Raw genomic sequence first — 19,321 nt, forward strand, 5'->3', positions numbered from 1 at the left:
TTTAATGATTTTTATTATAATTTTCCTTTTTTGTGTGCAATTTGTGTCACAACTGTTATTCAGTTACATATCTATTGGTTGTATGAAACCAAATTTCACAAGCTCTTATGGGCGATAAACTTATAAACCTTTTATTGAAGCAAAATTAAGCTTCTTAGAAAATTTAATTTGCAAGAATTTTTGTTAAGAAAACCACCCTAACTTAATAAGATTCTGTTAGTGGTTCAGTATAAGTGCATGCCTAAATTAGTGTTTACGGCGAATTGATTGGTTTTTAACAGTTTCAAAGAGCCTACAAAGCAGCTGAGGCACAACCACAAGTGCTGCAGTGGTTAGGCTGCGGCATATCCATGGGGGAAGAAAAAAATATGTACTTTTTTAAAAATGAACATTTTGGAAAGATCACCACGTTTGAAGCTAGTGAGAGAGAATTTCAATACTCAACATGGATCTTAAATCACACTCTCGTCTCTTGAGAACAGTGTAAATGGTCTTAACTCGATATTTTTGGTTGAAATAGGGGATGCAGAAAATAAAACTTCGTCAAATTTTCTGTGGGATTTTCAGGAATTGTAAAATTCAATTTTTTCTTTATGGCTGTTGTAGAAAGGGAGTCTCTCAGAATTTTAATATAAAATTATATTTTGTTAAGTATTTGACTTTTTTTTTTTTTGAAGTACCCTGTTTAAAATTTCTTTAAAATCAAGTTCAAATGAAATGCATATGCCTTACATTATTACACATATAAGACCAACAGTTGTTACATGTTACACATGGTTTATTTAAAAATGTTTGATTCCACTGGTAGAATACAGACTATAACACTAGCTTGTAAATAATAAGTAAAGACTCTCTCACTAAAGCAGACTATATGATGCAGACTACATTGCATAGCAAATTTAGGCATCAGTGGCTATTGAAAACCTGCACTTAAGGAAAAGCCCAGAAAGTATCTATCTCCAAAATGTAAAACTGCAACTCCTATACATACAAATTTAACATTCTGACTATACCAACATTTAGCTCTTGAATGAAAGTGGAAATATCCATATAACAAAAGATGCTGGATAAGCTTGACCATTGTCCACTCTACACTGACCAGTCTCTGACTAGCTTTCAGATATGCTCACTGACCAGCAGTAAGAAACAGTCTGTCTCTAATCTGTTGTGCTCTGCACAAAGACTTTCAATACCAAAATAATTCTTACCTTGACAAGCCCTCTGTAGAAAAAAAAAATTATCTTACTTATCATTACAAAGCTACAGCAAAAAATTTGCTTTTTCAACCATGTGGTGCAAGTTTTCAATAGCTGCATATTATATACTCAAATGCCTGATGCTTAAGAAAGTTAATATACAATTTCACCATTTATTGACACGTAAATATTTCTTTAAAAAAAATTCACAAAATGTACCAAAAGTGGGAACCCTGTTAAGACGTTGCACAACACAGAGAAGGAATGAAGTAATTCCAGCACCATTATAGCCCCCTCCTGTGCTTTTCTTTTCTTAACTTCTATCAAAATCTTATACATTAAAAATCTCTTCTGTTCTTTGAGAACAAACAAACCCCTTATATATATATATAAAAAACATTCTTCACAAATTGACATCACTTTAGCGAGAACAGCCAAAACCACTTTTTCTCTGTCTCCTCATACATTTTACTTTTGATTTCTGTCGGAAAGCGACTACTCAGATATACTGAAGCAAATATTAAGACATCTGTTTCTACATCCTTAATGGGTAAAAGGATAATACATGCATTACTAAAGACTGAGCTCTGGAATGACTCCACCAAAAGTGAAGATGTTTGTATACATTTTGCATTGTCATGTTGATCCTCATTCAGAAACAGTGACTTAAGTATGTGGTATACACACACATGTATATATATATATATATATATGTATATATATTAGATGGAAAGTTGAAAATGTCTGCCACTCAAAGTCTAAATAGTTGTATGTGTTGACATTATACTTACAAAACAACAGATTGTGCTGTTACATGAATGTAAGTTTAAATTTCCATCACAACACCCAGTTTCACCTGCACATGATACTTACTATATTTATAATACAAATAAAGAGAAAATGAAAAAAAATCCACATTGTTAAAGTAAATCCTTCTGTATTTCATGCATTAAATAACCCTCCACTAATATACATGTTTTCAGTTTCAACCAAATCTGGCTCACTGCCAAGGTAATGACTAGTCTCAAAAGTAAAGAGAGTATTCGAGTTTATCCTCATATGTGTCTACATACAAACATCCTTTTACATCCTTAATCATTAACTTAAAGGTCATACACATAAACAAAGCAAACATAGAAAACATGAGATCATGAACGGGTACACTGCAAAGAGAAATATTTTCACGACACAAGGCACTATACTTTGGTAAATGGCTTTAGTTTTCAGAGACATGAGAAATGGTCCTGTGTGCACACTTGAGTTCAATAAATAAAGCACAAACACACTGGGTACGGCACCACAGTAACACCAGTGACAAGTCAGAGTGAATAATAATGATAATAAAGATTCATACTTGTAAATGCAGTGCTTTACACCCTCCTTTCTCTCTCTCTCTCTCTCACTCTCTTTCTGTCTTTCTCTTGTATACAATACTGGTTCAAATCAAATATTATGTATAAACCCCATGTATATAAATTCTGCTAGGGTTTTCTATGTCACTATCCTCATAGTGCTGTCTGCCCTAAAGTGTCTCTGCCTTATGAGGCAGCCAAGCTTCCAGTACAAGCTGCCTACTGACAGTCACATGGCTTACAAATGAGCACATATAGTGTCCCTAATTTTACCAAAATCGTTCATCAGTTCCATCCAGTCCATATAGTCAGTATGGACGCCATACTGAGCTAGGGTCTCCATCTGGGTGGTTATGATCAGGTGGCAATGGCTGCAATGGCTGAGCACCCTTTCCTTCTAATGGTGCCATGGTCGTTGATGGCAGCGATGCTAGTCCCGATCTCAACCCTTGGTCAAGCTGGGCATCACTTCTCTGACCTAGCAGATCATATGAACGAAGATCACCGCCTGCTAAACTGAGCAAGTTGGACTGATACTGTGACGCCTGCGATGTGTACAGATGTGGATACAAGAAGGAAGATGGCAACACTGATGGTGGTGGTGAGCTCAGAAAGGAGTGACTAGGAGGGCTGCTGGAGCCCAGTAATCCAGGAGATATTATGGGATAGTTACTGTGTGAAACTTGCGGCAAATGCAAAGTTGTTATTGTGCGACTTTCCTCCAATATGGACATATTCGATGATGTGGGTGGTTTGCGATAATTTGATATACTGCCAGTATCACCTCCCGCTGCGTACATGGATCTTGAGGACTCTGGAAAACGTGGTTCTGGTAGGCGAAGCTCTGGATACTTGGGCAATATTACTGAATCTAGAGCATGTCTTGGGTTCATACTGCTGTTTGGGGGCAGGGATCCACCACTCTGTCTGTTATCTCTATTGCTGTCCAGTAATGTGAGTGTAGGTTGATGGTCCATAGCTGTCTGGTTTTCATGGCGAGGAGGCATATTGTCAATGCCACTAACTGGTAACATGGGAAATCGAGATTCTGAAATTGGGGTGTCTGTTGGCAGACCTAAAAATTAAAAAAAAAAAAATAAATAATAATAATAATAATAATAATAATAAAAAAGATGAATGGTTAGTAACATAACAAATGATTTTTAAATATTTTTAAAATCTAAAAATGCATAACTTTATCTGTGATTTATGAAAATCTTGTAGGTTTTTCTTCAAATGGAAGTACAAGGTTCTCATTTGAGTATACAATACACCATATGTCATTGTTCTGTTATCAATCAGTCAAATGGTTTCAGTGATTGGAAATTCAAATATTGGGTCTATAAAAAATTAATAGATGGATACAGACAGACCACTGGGTTGTAATCCTTACCTTGTGAGCCCATGACTGTGTCTGGGGCAGGGAGAGAGTGGGGGACTTGGCCTCCCTGGCCTGGGGGTATTCTGGAATAGGAAGGGGTCTGGTATCCATTACCCCACTGACTGTGTGTAACTTGGTTTTGTAAGTTTATATCTAGAGAGAAAACAAAAGAAAGAAAATAATTTAAAAATAACATTTAATACTGGTGAAATCATTTCAAATATTTTATTAAGTCTTTTCAGAAAAGATATTTTGTTCTGGCTTTAAATAGTATTATAATGAAATATGGCACATTTGTTCACTACACTATTTACATAGACTTAAGATTGTGGCTTACTCTGATGATTAATCTGCTATTCTTTCCTATTTCACACTAAATTTCGATGCATGCCTCCAAATCTGAGAAATAGCCATCATTAAGGATTAAGTGTCACTCAAGATAAATGCCATATATTTCTCAGTAAATCCATTCAGTTTTTAGTGATCATTAAAACTTCCTGCCTAAGTCATATAATATATCTACGTCTTGACGTACTGCAATTTCTTAATGTGCATGTCTAATTTTAAATTCTTTTGTAGGTACAACATTCAAGGAAAGAGGGATTGGTTCAAATTATAGAAGTTCTCTGTAACTAGCAAATCCCTTTTATGGTATTTTCTGAATTACATACATGTATATCACACAATTGTTTGCTATGGCCAAGCTTTAAAAATATTGCTTGAAATCAAATAGATGGCATTTAACACATCATTTTACCATAGTTAGTCTTGAAAAAATAATGTTTTGCATAACAAACTTGACCAAAAAAAAAAAAAAAAAAAAAAAACTGCAGAAGCTGGCAACTGCCTATCATAAAGACTTCTGATCAAATGATGTAATTTTTCTTTGTAAGTAGCTGGGGCACATGTTCGTCATTACCAACTAAAAAGTTGGCAAGTTTGAACCGTCATAATCACTTAAAGAGACACAAACAAATGGGGTAATTTTTCTTTCCTATTTGTATGGAAACTGCAATATACACACCATCGCTAAGTCGGCCTAGTCCACTGTCTACAGAATGCGTGCTGCGCCTCAGCTGGTCCAACTCCGCTAGATGTGAGGAGAATGCATGATCTGAGAGAGGGTCTGTAAGAATTCTCTCCATTGGTGGATTCAGGGGGGGTGGAGGACGCAGACCATGGTGGTGGTGATGCTGGTGAATGCGACGGTCATCTGTGCGTAATTCTAAAAAGATAAAGAAAGGACCACTTTTACAAGACTATGAAATTCAAAGGAAAAAAGAAAAGCAATATCCATCAATTGTATGTTCTACTTAAAATTAAAAGGATGACCATGAAAAAAAATGTCCTTTACAGGGAAATAAATAACTGTGCATAATTTTACAGGTGATAAACAAAGAATGACAATTAAATTGCAGCTGTATAGAAGTTCTGACATTCCTTTTGTATAGTCATTTCTATTGAACTTGTCTACTGGAGAATTTTAAAGGTCTATTAATTTAACTTATGCACTTTAAAAAATAGACAAACAAGCGAAAATTTAAAGAATGCAATTAAATGACTTCAATAAGTTTCCCCTGCTTTCAAGCAAAGCCCATTCTTCAAATTAAAGACATTCTTACTCAAATGAATAAGGAAATGCTTTTTTCCCCTCCTGCTTAGTATTTTTTCACCAACCTTAGCATGACATAAAATGTAACGTGTCAGAAACAAATTTTTCAGGTGACTTTTTTTACATAAATATGAGATAAAATTTTCTTTTTTCTCTGCCGTCTGGGTCACAGGTAAAGAACATGCACAGGTGTGGTATATAACCATATCACACATCAATCTAGCTGCAAATCCAGGTCACATTAATAACAATTTGAATAAATTTAATGGCATCTTAACTGATTTGTATCTGTCACTGAATGCCCGTAGAACGTCTTTATCGCATTTAAAAGGGATCTTTCACAAAAGAAAAAAACATGAGTTTTACCTCGATATAGTGGGCAAAATTAAATGACCGAGGTCAAAAGCGCATGATTTATAGGACTGATGCTCTCCAAAACTTGTTTATGCTAAAATTTTCATCAAAACAGTGCCATTAAGAATAATATCCCCTCTCATCCAAGCACTGGAGCAGGTAACTCAGTACACCTTGCTCTAATAATTGACAGTCGAGTCATGATTCATAATCTGCCGATGACAGGCCAGGGATGGGAGCCGTCTTGTTATCTTTACCACAAGGGGCTACAAAAGGCCAAACATTACTTAATCTCAATGTAAAATACAGCCATGTACCCCTGGAACAGCCTCCATTGTTTCAGTTTACCCTCAAATCTGGACAAATGACAACAATATGGTGGTCTGGGGCATCAATGAAAGTGTGTACTCGATCCTTCAGGCCCTCTTCATGGACAGACTGGAACAATTGAAAGCTTAAACATTTGTGGTTTTGGCTTGTACAATTCCTACAAGTGCAGTTTAAGGGGAACTCAACTGCTTGATAGCTTTTTTTTTTAATACTAAAACCAAGGACACAGTTTCTGACATGCTGAGCTATTTGAAAGAGAATATGGCAACAAGTGAAGTACAACGGGAAATACCAATTTTAAAAAACAAGCTGGAACTCACTGAATCACCCTGATCTATGGGGATAACAATGACAGTCAACAATATATTACCTGCATTGGCGGAAGCTGAGCGCTGATGCATAATATTTCATACTGAGCAACAGATGATGTACTTTTTTCATGTAGTTCATGTGCTTTGGTAGCATGACACCTCTCATCCACATTAAATGATATTTATGATAGAGAAAGAGAGGAAAAAGTGAAGACTCCATAAAAATTTTAGTCAGCAACTCACTAAAAGACATCAGTCCCAGATTGTGTTGATAAGTGACTTTTTAAATTTTAAATGCAGTTGTTAGTTGTCCATTTTTTTTCATATTTCTTTTTAATTGGTTCTAAAACTTGTTGTTCAAAAACTATTTATAATTAGTCATTAAATAATTTATGAAAACTCTCCTTCCCGACAGTGGCCAATGGATTTCAACACACAATAACAATATTAATATTGTTTTTCTGTGGTGAACTTTTGACGATAAATGTACTTCCTCTTCAATAGAAAGGAAGTCAACACTTCTCCTTTATTTATGACAGTGTAGGAAGATCTAATCATGTTAAGTATAAATATTAGATAAATCAATCACTGATGCCATTATATTTCCTCTATTATCCCACACCTTGCAGTTACACATACAGAGAGATAGTGTTAAAACCACCTTCCACGATTGATGGACAATTTTACTATAAAATCAAAGGCGCATCGAAGGTCCTGTTACATGGAAAAGTCATCGATAATATCCCTATCAAATTTCTACCTTCAGCCTCCTCTGTGCCACCGGAGATATTAACTACACATGTATTACTTGGATAATCACACTGCAGTGCCACGTTCTCCTACACGCTATCCCACCATTTCTGCCTACGTGACACCATTGTTGAGTCAAAAAACATTTAGAACAAATTATGCTTTATCAGAATCCCCAGGACAAAAAAAAGAGTTCACTTCAGTATTATACTTCATTACAATCCGGTATGGCAAAAAATAAGTTCATGTTGGCATTTATGTTGAAAGTCAAAGGTAAACTTTGATATGAATCTTTTTATTTCCACCTTTCATGTGTAAATGGACTGTCAGGGAAATTTTATATTATTGTGGGCAGAATGGCACAGGTCAACTGATGTGAGAGCAAATGATGATACTGAAATTACTCGACCAAACTAAACAAAACCAAATAATCATATTCCCAAAGCAGTTTTGTTTATGATACAAGAAAATATGATTCAAAACTTAAGAAAAGAAAGTTGAAATTTCTTACAAAGGGATATTCTGTGGATAAATCATCAAAATAAATGCGTCATTTGAATTTTGTGAGAAATTGCCACTTTACTAAATTCTGTGATAAGCTTCTAAAAAAATCACATTGGATTCATCACAAACATCAGATAAAAATTGTTGCCAGCTCAATTCAATTACAATCAATTATTCAAGGACTGATGTACCTTGTTCAGAAATATTTTAGGCAAATAGTTGATTTTCTTTAGAAATGTGAGTAAAGAGGATATATTCAAGAACATATTTTCCACAAGGCAGATAAAATACTTCACAGATAATAAAGGCATTAGTAAAAAATAATATGACTATGATCTAATTTAGTAATCAAGAAATCCCTTGGCATACCCAACTTTCCATTTCCAACCATCATTTGTGGTGTAACCATTACATTTACCTAGGCAGGACTATAAGTTTCAATTATTAATTATATCTTTAAGTGGGATATAATTTTGTCACAACTGTAATTATCAGATATACTTCCCTGTAATTAGTATAAATATACTGGATGATACAACATGTGATGGTTGCAGGCTACTTCAGGCACCCACAAACACACACAAAAAAAAACATGCTGTTGTTCTGTGGTATAATTTCAATACTATGTCCTTACAAATCTGTCATTTTTGCTAATAGTTATGTACCTGTTTGTCTAGTAGCTCCATGTTTATTAGTAAGCACATCAGTTTTCAGCACACATATGCAACCTTATCAGGATTTGTGTGGGTTTACTCTCATAAGCCTACACAATACAGCAGAAGGTTAAACCGAGCATGTTACAGTCACGAGTAGGTGGGAATTGTTGGATTTTGCATAGGCTTCCTTGAAGTCGAGTGATTATAGTTCCAATAATTTTCATGGCAGGTGGGTGGTTCACCTAATGGGGATACATTTTCACTCCCTTACAAAACAAAAGCTCAGGCACATTTGTGAGGTGATTATCACACGATAAATGGAAGATGATCAGAAACATTATTAGAAATGGAAGTCAGTTAAGTTATAAAACTAGGATCTAAATCTAAGCAGATATAGATATAAGTTTCTGTTTTTAATGTTTACAATCATATGTAAACAGCTGAAAAACAAATACAAACTCAGAATTTCTGCCCTTTTTTCCTCTTCTTTTCAAGATGACTGTCCACATTTTGCTGTTTAATAATTAAATATATTATTCAACACATAAATGAAATATTTTCTTGCAGCTTATTTTTTTACTTTTGAAGGAGTCATAACAAGCTAAAAGCTTTGCGGCAGTTTCAGATCCCTCAAATGAAAAGCTCCGTTTTGATCCATCTGTTGTAAACTATATTGCATTATTGAAATTCATTATTTGAAACGGTCTTTGCGCATTGGAATTTCAATAGGTGCAGATGTAAAAATAATAAACATGTAAGATTGAAAAACATCACACTTAAAATGTCTTTGATATATACCACTATTGTGGACTATTTACGATATAATGAAGGTCTCGCCTACGTCCTCAGCTTCAAAGAGACATCAAAGAAAAATGTGAGAGGCTCAAATAGCTGAGTAATTAACAACTCTCATTATTTCTCTTCTTGCCTTACTGGTTTACTGTACAGTAGATATTGACTTTTAATTACTGCATAATTAATGATCGGAATGGTCAAATAAATACCTGTGGCACACTTAATTAATTGACATTTGACCTAATTATTGGTTAACCACTAGCCAAACTGACCAAAAACTCTTCATTAAGCTATAATACTTCATCAATCAAACCGCTGGTGCTACAGGCTATATTCTCCAATATTACTTGCTTGTCAGAGCCAGCTAGCCACTTTATCAGCCCTGACTAATAGAACAATTAGTGTCAGTGTTGAAATATAATTTGAATATTATCTGTTATACCCCCGCCGACTTCCTCTTATTTGTCTACAGTTGCTCTACTTTCTGGCCCAGTCGCCAGGTGAGCAGCGAGTCAACCATGTATGGTATGTGAAAGACAATAACAGTTACCTGTCGACTCAATGGAATTAAGGTGTGATACGAGGGGGGGCTCTAAGTACAAGTCCAACACCCAGGATTAATCTCCATCTCACATAACCCATTTTAACATACAGAACAACATAACCCCAAGGGGAAAAAAGGGTACTAAGAGTTAGAAATGAATAAAGGACTCACTTCTCAAATTACCTATCACTCAGTACTTTCAATAGATCAGAAGACATCTCTAGTACTACGACAGATTGATTGCTTTTCCCTGTTTGTTGAAACGCTTGTCTAATATCCCTGTTGAACTTAACAGGCTTGGCTAGGCAAAGCACAACATGTTCTGAGTGAATGAATGGAAATGCTTTTCAAGTGCAGTTTGGGAAATTGTACCAAATACTCTTTCAACTTTATGAGTGCATATTTAAGCATATCATGCCCGTGCTTAAGGAAAGGGAGTGTTTTGTAAAGTACATCTACATTGTGTTAAATGCTTGCCTGCTGTCATCCTTCTCCATTATTTTCATTTAACCTGCCATAATGCTTCTAATTTACCACATGTGCATATTTATTCAATTATGATAATAAAAACTGAAAAGATAAATATATTCCACTGTCTCAAGATTGTTTTTCATGTTATCTGCTCGCAGGGGGAGGTTACCTCTTCCTTTGAATGAATAATGCCCATTAGAAAATCTATTTGGTGTCCATCTAATAAGCCATAAAAAAACTAGCCTCCCAATTACTACCAATTAACCCGGTGTGTACTTTCCAGTCAGTGCCGATGAAAGCGATGGAAGGAACCGGCATCCCTAGGTGTCACTGCTAATCCCCAGTGAATGAGTGCGATTGTTGCTAGAACATAAATAATATCACTACAGCTAATAGCACAAACTGCCATCGTGATGCCTGAGCAAACGACTCTCCCAATGAAATGCATTTGAAGGTGCACATTTTCTGCCAACTTAATGGTTCAGAAACTTCTGAGGTGTTTTTCCACTGCTTACCCTCACTTGACCTTCGTGATTAACAAGTGCCGCATGTACATGTACTTAATGACATCATACAAATACCATAATGTTCTTGCTGAGAATTTCCTCACACAAGCCTCCTGGACTTTGTAGATAATGCCCATAATTCTGAATATCACCCTGCCTGTAATAACTGAGGATTGGGATGATTTGGGAAACTACGTCATAGAGTTAATAAACTGAATATACTTCATCCCTCCCATCACATCTTTGCTTTGATTCATCACACACCAATTTTCAATAAAGCACAGAAAACCCCATTTGAGACTAAGCCCTAGTAGCAGATGATGTCTATATAATCCTCTCCATTTTCAGTAGTTCATTCTATTTTAATCGATTGTGGTTGACTATGTGTCTTTATTGGGGATTGTTTTACTGGCTTCTGACCACTGGCTTCTTACCACAAGACCCAAGGCCACACTATTAACACAATTCACCACTAATGACCCCAACCAAGCCACTACAATCACAGCACATTGATCTGGAATCAAACATCTGTGATATTTTTCAGGTGGGTGAAGACCGAGAGCTTTTAAACACAACCCCCTCCATATTGCTGGGCCTCTGGAGTTTTCAGCTTTTACTGGGAATTACCTATCATACTTTAAATGTGGGTTAACACCACTGCAAAACAATTACGACGCATTAATAAGAGGCTTCTGGCAGAATAAAACATCTGTGGTACCAGAACTGTACTAAACAGGTAGCTAAACTTAGAGACACCTGACAGAATAATAAAAAATAGCTAAATTGCCATTCAGGTTGTCTCTATCTGCTGAGTATTTTTTCACAGCTGTATAGTCATTCTGATTATGGTTCCTGGGGAAGTATGGAGATGCCAATATAGTGGCAGATAACATATATGTTAATAGTCATACATTTGCAGTAAATAATGGGAACTGAGAAGTGCAGTAATTTACGTATGAGCATAAATGCATGATTAGGAGGTAATCCCAATAATATCTGCGCCCCAATAACTTTATTTAAGAATTATAGAAAACAAAACTACATGCATAACCCAAAAGTGCCCAACAGGTAAAACCGATTGGCCTTGGGATCCTGTGAGTCACCTCTTGTACTAATTCAACTAATTCAACAATCTTCATGGCAATTCTGGGAAGTTTGCCCTATAGCCAGATGTTGTATTAATCACAGTTTCTGGAAACTGAACTGCCACCAGGCAGGAAAACATGTATTACTCAGAACCCAGCAATTACCTTTTTTATGAGGTGCACAGTTCTACAACTGTCAAACACTGATATTATTAATATATATTGCTGCTGTTTGAATGGACGGAGATCGGGCCTGCCAATCAATTTATACATTTGCACCTTCTCTATAAATTTTTCCCCTACTGACTCCCTTTCTTATTAGGCATCATTTCTATGGTTGAGGTCATAATGAGCAGAAGCACCATATGCAATTTGAGTTCTGCAAACTACCAGCATCCTTACAATAAGCTTTTTACAAGGCATAATCTTATCCCTGAGACTTGTGACAATATATTGCTTCTGTGTTGCCGGATTGATATTTAAAAATGAATGGCAGCTTCCTGGTTGGGTTTCAAAAACTGATGAGGGCTAATCAACAGTTAATTTATTCTTCAAATGTGGCTATGTAGCTACCAGTTGCTATGGTGTTGAAATACCTTTTGTCAAAACTTCTGCGATATCTTTTCCACATTAAGCCTCAATTTCCTTTGAAATCACCTACATTGAACCATTATTATTATCAATTACTTTTCTTTGTGTTACCACTAACTGAAATATAATATTTTCATTTCTTCTTCTCCTTCCCCTTCACCACACATATCACTGCATATCAAAACATTTAATTTCCTCAGCCAGCACAGATGATCTGCTGGCTAAAAGTGTCAACATTTCCATGGTCTTTGTGAACAGTAAATAACAGAAGCTTATTGTTACTACTCACTTGTCTTGCTTCTTGGCTCTCTTGGACCATCAACTGTGACTTTGATCGCCTTCTGGTAGGTAGCAATTTGTGGGGGGTTGGAGCTTACTGTTATGGTCAGGTTAAAGCTCTTGCCTGGAAAAGTTAGAAATGGTATTTTATTCATAAAAAACAGTAGCTTTTATTCATGACAACATTTGCAAGGACCTTTTATAAAAACTTAAACAAATGTATTTACAAAACTAAATTAAAATGTATTTACAAAACTAAATTAAGCTTGAGAGAGAGAGAGAAAAAAGGGACATGATAAAGATGGGGAAAATGAAGTGAACAAAATGAATCATGAAAACTATATAAACAAAACATGGTATTCCCTTCTAGTTTTTCAACAGAGTGGCCCATGCCAACAGCACACATGAGCCCATTTCTTTCTTTTTTTCTCAATATTTAATCAGTACAAACACTAACAAAAGATCAGCCCAGGTGCTGATGTTATTTCACCTGATAAAGCACCACAAGCTCAGAAGGAAGTTCCTCCCAATAATGGGATTGAAAACCAGGTATCTGTCTATTTCCCTGACACAATTTTCAAACAATTATTATCATTGTGGTTTGTTGATTGCTGGCATTTTTTGTATGTGGTGGGTCTAAAGGCAAAATAAACAATGTATCAACAGGCACTGGGTTATTATAGCAAGTGCAGGTAGCACATTGTAACAGATTGTTTATTTTGAACTGCCATATCCCATCATTTCATAATACAATACAGATGGTAAAATACCCATGTGATTTCTATGAACTCCTTATGCCATTCATAAATCAGTTACAGGTTAATTATGATATACTAAAATCATTAGTTTTCAAACATTTTTTTCAATTTGTTTTCCAAGCCAAATTTTGTAGAATAGAAAGGAAAGCATTTGCTTCAGTTGTTTTTTTTTTTCATTGATTTCGCCTGCAAGTAGCCTTTCTTAATCTTCTGCTAAACTGAGGAGTTGAAAAGAAGCCCCTGAAGACAAACTCCAGTGATAAGATGTTTCACATGACAATCTACGAGATGGCAGATTGCTAATTGGCAATGTAAACCTACAGTATCTGGGGAAAATTTGATTTCTGAGTGATGTGAGAGACATGATTCATAGGACAACTCTAACATCCAAGGCTGTAAGGTAAAGAATGAGCTCTTCGGTTAGTCATGGCTTGTATATGGTAATGCTGTTAAAACATTTCCTGGTCTACTTCAGCTTTCTCTTCTAATTATCCCTTGACATGCAGAACAACAGCAAAAAATAGACGTTTCCTCATTCGGCTAATGTACATTTACTGTCCGTAGATTTTTTCATCATATGCACAAAAAGATAACATTTGCAGTTTAGAGATCACTTAGGAACTTATCAGACCTTCCCTTCAGCTTATCTTTAGTCCCCAGATTGTTTGTGAAAATTTTCACATGTGCATACTGTATTGGTTTTATTGTATGAACAGAATTATTTTTTTATGACTAATGCAGTTATCTAAGCGCCCATCTTTCAACTAAAGAACTGCAGCGTGAGAGCACTCCTTAAGGAGGGGTAATTACTGTAGCGTTCAACAGTCCCTAGCCACGGCAGCTAGCATGACAACTAGAAAACAACACTTAAATACCTACAAACAAGTTAAAAACAATGAGACGATGAAAGAATTTATGTGACAAGAATGTCATGAACTATACGTGCCTACTCTATATGATCTCTTTACAGAAACTAGATCTATCCTGATAAAACTGACAAGTCAATTGTTTATGAAATATATCTGATTAAATTTCCCTGATAACAAGTTAAATAGTTTTAAATATAATTTTAATTTACAATAATCATAGATGAACAAGGAGGGTTGACATATTGACCTCTTCAGTCTGAAATAGACAGGAGGTATTTCTCAATAATATCTCATCCCAAACTTCCAATTGTGAAAAAATATACCCACGGTTTACTGAAAAAGTGATGTTTTTTTATTATCATATAACTGACGTGACTTTATCCAAGCATGGTAACACACCTGTTGAATGACACATACAAGGACGCAGAGATCAAAGGGCGGACCCTAAAAGGTGCGGTCTTGTAGTGTTGACTTTGTAAACACGAGTGGTTAGATGACCGAACATGTCGTAATCAAGTGCCGTTTCTCTTCCGCCAGTGACAATATTATCAACAGCCAACAACATTGTTCCTTGTCATGATATGGTAGTTTTAGTTTCAACAGAGGCCGTGTTAACACACAGGGATTTACCGCACGTACCAAAATACACAAGGATACACTGGAATATAGATGATATCATTTTGAATGACGTCCCGTTTTCAGTTGCACTTACCAGTCGATGATGAAACTTTACAGGATACGCGTAATACGATTATCGCCGATAAAGTCAGCCTTCATCTATTTACAAAATAAATACATGATACTACTGAAATATTATTCTTACCTCTACCGCTTCTTCCCACAAATCTGAGATCATTAAATTTGGCGACTTGGTTTTTCATGTAAGCAACAGCATTCCTCAACTCCGACGAATAATTCTCATCATTACCAGCCGCAATAGTCACTTTGGTCCCGTCTTTGATTTCTCCCAAAGCCACAACCTTGAAGGCCACTGGCAGAGTCTTGTTGGATCGCCAGTGTGACGGAAGGACTGAGCAGACGAAGTTTGGACTGCCAGTCCGTACAAGTTCCCCCGGGTGCTCGCTTAGGACGGCGCTGAGCGTCCGTTCCCCAGTCAGAATGTCACTCATGCCGTTGTATGGCGACTGTGGGAACTGGGTTCCATTCAGATCTATAGGTAAATGCATTGAAAAACAGGAATTAGAACGAGAAAATGGTACTTCAATCATCCAGGTTTAATGTTGTGTGTTTGAGGATCTTAGCCAAACCACTGCGGTTTCCTCAATGAACAAAAATGTGTCACTCACGTGGGGTTTTATTATATACCACTCCTTAACGTGAATAACCTCATATTCCTCCGCTTGACCTGAAATGCATAGGAAACCGAAGCACACAAAAGGACTTCTCGTCATGTTAAGGCGCAACAGGTAAGGTAACCTGGAATTAATATATATGTTACTTTGAAAAACGGCTTATGATAGCATTAGACACGCATTACAAAAAGGAAACGCATTATTATTACGATGGAACTAGTTCCTGTTGCGGAAGATATTATAATGACTCATCTCCATATGCACTTGATTACCGCACGTTCTTTGTGCATTTTCGTTATTGGCGATTATTGACTCAAATTGTCTTTCCTATATCATTGATGAATGGTTCTAGTTAAGCAGATTGTGAATAATCGCGAAACAAACGGAAGGTCCCCTTTCCTAATAAGAACTTGATATTTAACCCCTACCGTAATTCATTGTGCAGTTGACTGTATTCGGAAGTCCGGGGAGTTCCTAGGGCTAGAAGAGGCTTATGTATTTTTAACTAGAACTTAAAACTGGCATTACGTGGATTTATATTCCCATTGTTTAACACAAAAACTGACAGTAGAAGCTGAATTGAATAGATTATAATGGCGTGTAAAACGTACAGATAAATTAACGAGTAAATATTTAAACATTTTACCGTGATGTGTCAGGTTTAAAATCTCCTCGTGTGCCACTCTTTACACCTCGTCTCATATCACTAGTTTTGCGTTGCGTTGGCTGTCTTATTTACTTCCAGCTCAAAGGTAGTCTTTCATACAGCAGAAAAACTTACAGCGCGCCAAATAACGGTTCTTATTTAAGTTGAAAATCAAACTTACTACCTTGTAACCGCATTTTTATGAATGAAATAGTTTTATCGCCGCACTCAGACCCCGTGACTCTTGCGGTTACTATGGAATGTAGAAAGGCATACAAACTATTCATGTGTCACTCAGATTGGGTACAAAGACACCTGTCGGGACCAGTATCAAGAAACAAAGTCGAATACTTTAACAAATTCAAATTATGCAGTATAAGTATAATGTAATTGTTGTTGGCCCCCATACGTCTGTATGGATCAAAGCGCTCCAGGTATTTTTTTAAACTAATATCAGCTCGTAAGTTCCATTTACCAGCCTTGTTATTTGCTAACATACCTCACTTACTTTCAAATCAAATCCCTCTTTTTGTACACAGTGAGTGTGCTAAAACGCTTTTATCTTTTAGCAACCTAACGCTCTTATTTTTCCCCTGCGGATAAATGAGACATTATCGCTTCTGTTTTTATCTGTAATTTCGTCTAATTTCAATTTGCACTAATAAACACTTCGGGCTTGACACTTTGTTCACATTACATATTATTGATTTCTGTTACGCATCAGAGCATCATAATGATGTCAAATGCAAATTTTTAAATGCGTCAGGCTGCGTCAACCAAAATACTTCCTTGTTTTTACCAATGTGCGTACAGCGAAACTATTCCTAATGCATGCATTAATGTCATGCGCATGCGTGATTCATTGAAAATGGCAGCGCCCATGGAAGGGCAATATTTTCGTTAAAACGGGCATATTTTTCGCAAATTCAGCCCACCCGTGCTTGCTTGGACAATCTGCTTGTCAAGTATAAGATGGAAGGCAGGTGGTAAGGATAGACGGCGCCGTAAAGGTGCCCTTCGCCCAGTGTAAGCCGCGCCCCCGCTAAGTGCGTAGGTGGACTCGCATGCCTTCCATGAATACCTGTATTTCGCTCTGATAGCATAATCATTATTCATGGCTATTGACATTCACGTGCTCTTGTTTACAGTGAACATTCTATAATATGGGCAAATCGGTATATTGAAGGAGCGTGTTTCTTTGTTGGCTAAGTGTTCTACCGGAAACTTGACACCCGTGGCTTCTCACTCGGTGAGTGAGGCTCATTAATTATATCAATATCAGTTTGTGTGACACATGTCAGCAACAATACCAATTATAAAAAGAGAAATAAAGAATTTTAACCTTGAAGTTTCTTTATCTACAGTGCCTTCCAAATTCTCTTTGTTGTTCTACAACATGTGACAAATCACATGCCAAATGCCCCAAGGTTTTAGCTCTTTTGTTGGACTTAACGTTTTTTTTTTTTTTTTTGACGGAGTGCATTTTTGATGGAATGCAGCCTCCATTTTGCTTCACTCACAAATGACATTTTTTTTAAAAAAGAAATTAACCTGACAAAATGTATAATTTTTTATTTGAGCACAGATTTCAGATTTTCAAGCAATTTTTTACGAGTCTTGTAAAATTGATTTAGTTCAGTCTTTAGCTTTTTTGCAAACATTTTTTGAAACTTCAAAGTTTTGAAAAAACTGACATTGCCTGTACTCCAAGTTTTAATACTTATTTAACTAATGAATATAATCCTGCATTATACAACAGTGCAACTCCTTGTTCTTTACCTATGATTAAGCCTATACATTAAAATTTTGTGTAGTAGAAACCCTTGGCCTTGGTGCATTGAAAAGCATATGTATTTAAAGACTTAAATGGCTTCCCAACAGACCCATGCCTTCTAACCCTCTTCTAGTGCCAATTGGCAACATTAAGTGCTATTATTGTACATCATAGCTCCAATGCAAGCACATGTAACATGCCACTTTAGAAAGACATTATACCTTTTTTCCTCTATCAATCACTATTCCATGTATGAATTTTATGTACGTACATCTTTTGGGTTATTGTCACTCGTAAATATATTTACTGAAACTGTAGATTCTACAGTTTATAAACAATTTAAGCTTCATTTTTAAAATTTCACTAGTTGGTCTTGTGTTAATTATTTTTGTATGCTTCATAAATTTATCAGTTTGATTTATTTCCATTTGATATATCACATCCTCTTCAAAAATGAATTGAGATTAGGATTGCAGTGACAAAATATGCATGAAAATATTACATTTAAATGAGGCAGTTTCTTAAAAGTCACCATACAGTGATGAGTACTAGTACTTTTCATGTCTGACTCATTATTCTTTAAAGTATCCATAAATATATTTTGATAATTAAGGGCTGATCTTTAAAAGGTTGCCATTTAATGTGCTTTTGCTCCCATCTTTAAGTAAAGTTGCAAATTAGAAATTGATTTTAGATTCCTAAAAGATACCTTGATTGTGATAACACACTGGAAATTTTCCTCCATGAATTAAGTGGGTTAACTGTAATGTCCCTCTAATATGGATGCAAAAATCTCATGCTTTAAAACTGACAAATCTGTAGCAAACACCTGTTGCTGTTAATTTTAATGGCTTTTGAGTTTCAGAAAATGCTAATGGCTTGCTTACCTGGAGTTGTTGTGTAATATCATTAGTACCATCATCACGGTTTCAGTCTGTACAGAAAAGATGAGCAATGTGCATATTGCACATGTATCATATTTCAACACACTGGCATAATTTCAAAATAAGTTTTGGCAGATTGCCCGTGCTGTCGTCGGCCACCTATATTCCATCTAAATAATAAGAGCCTGCATTATGAACAACTCGAGCTGTGTTTGGTGATGTTTTAAGCAGTGGAAAATGTGCATGATGTATGTTATTGATCTTTTAAAAGATTTGGGTCACATTGTCATGGTAGTGGTTGATTACAAAATGATTACCCTGAATACCTGAGGTTGGGGACAAGTCTGTGGTTACTGGTTT

General features: G+C 36.0%; 2 protein-coding genes across 10 annotated transcripts in view; one reads left to right on the forward strand and one right to left on the reverse strand.

Annotated features, from left to right (window-relative positions):
* Window positions 1–757: 757 nt before the first annotated feature.
* LOC106176201 (uncharacterized) overlaps window positions 758–19,321 on the reverse strand; it is a 51,674-nt gene continuing 33,110 nt past the window's right edge. For all 3 annotated transcript variants that reach the window (XM_024075137.2, XM_024075134.2, XM_024075136.2), the window contains exons 2-6: window positions 15,168–15,515; window positions 12,728–12,841; window positions 4,954–5,154; window positions 3,942–4,082; window positions 758–3,623 (exon numbers count right to left, since the gene is read on the reverse strand). In XM_024075137.2, the coding sequence (XP_023930905.1) occupies window positions 2,857–3,623; window positions 3,942–4,082; window positions 4,954–5,154; window positions 12,728–12,841; window positions 15,168–15,515 (1,571 nt within the window). In that variant the 3' untranslated portion in view covers window positions 758–2,856. The remainder of the gene's footprint in view (window positions 3,624–3,941; window positions 4,083–4,953; window positions 5,155–12,727; window positions 12,842–15,167; window positions 15,516–19,321) is intronic.
* LOC106176195 (transcription initiation protein SPT3 homolog) overlaps window positions 15,606–19,321 on the forward strand; it is a 49,683-nt gene continuing 45,967 nt past the window's right edge. The window contains exon 1 of one of the 7 annotated variants that reach the window (XM_087000548.1): window positions 15,606–15,771. The gene's annotated coding sequence lies outside the window, so the exon portion shown is untranslated. Of the gene's footprint in view, window positions 15,772–17,142; window positions 17,553–19,006; window positions 19,210–19,321 lie in introns of those variants that run through there. The other 6 variants (XM_087000545.1, XM_024075138.2, XM_087000547.1 and 3 more) reach the window with 6 other exon arrangements.

This window comes from Lingula anatina, chromosome 1 (genome assembly GCF_051362555.1).
Source record: "Lingula anatina isolate TDL-2025a chromosome 1, LinAna3.0, whole genome shotgun sequence".
Lineage (NCBI taxonomy): Eukaryota > Metazoa > Brachiopoda > Lingulata > Lingulida > Lingulidae > Lingula > Lingula anatina.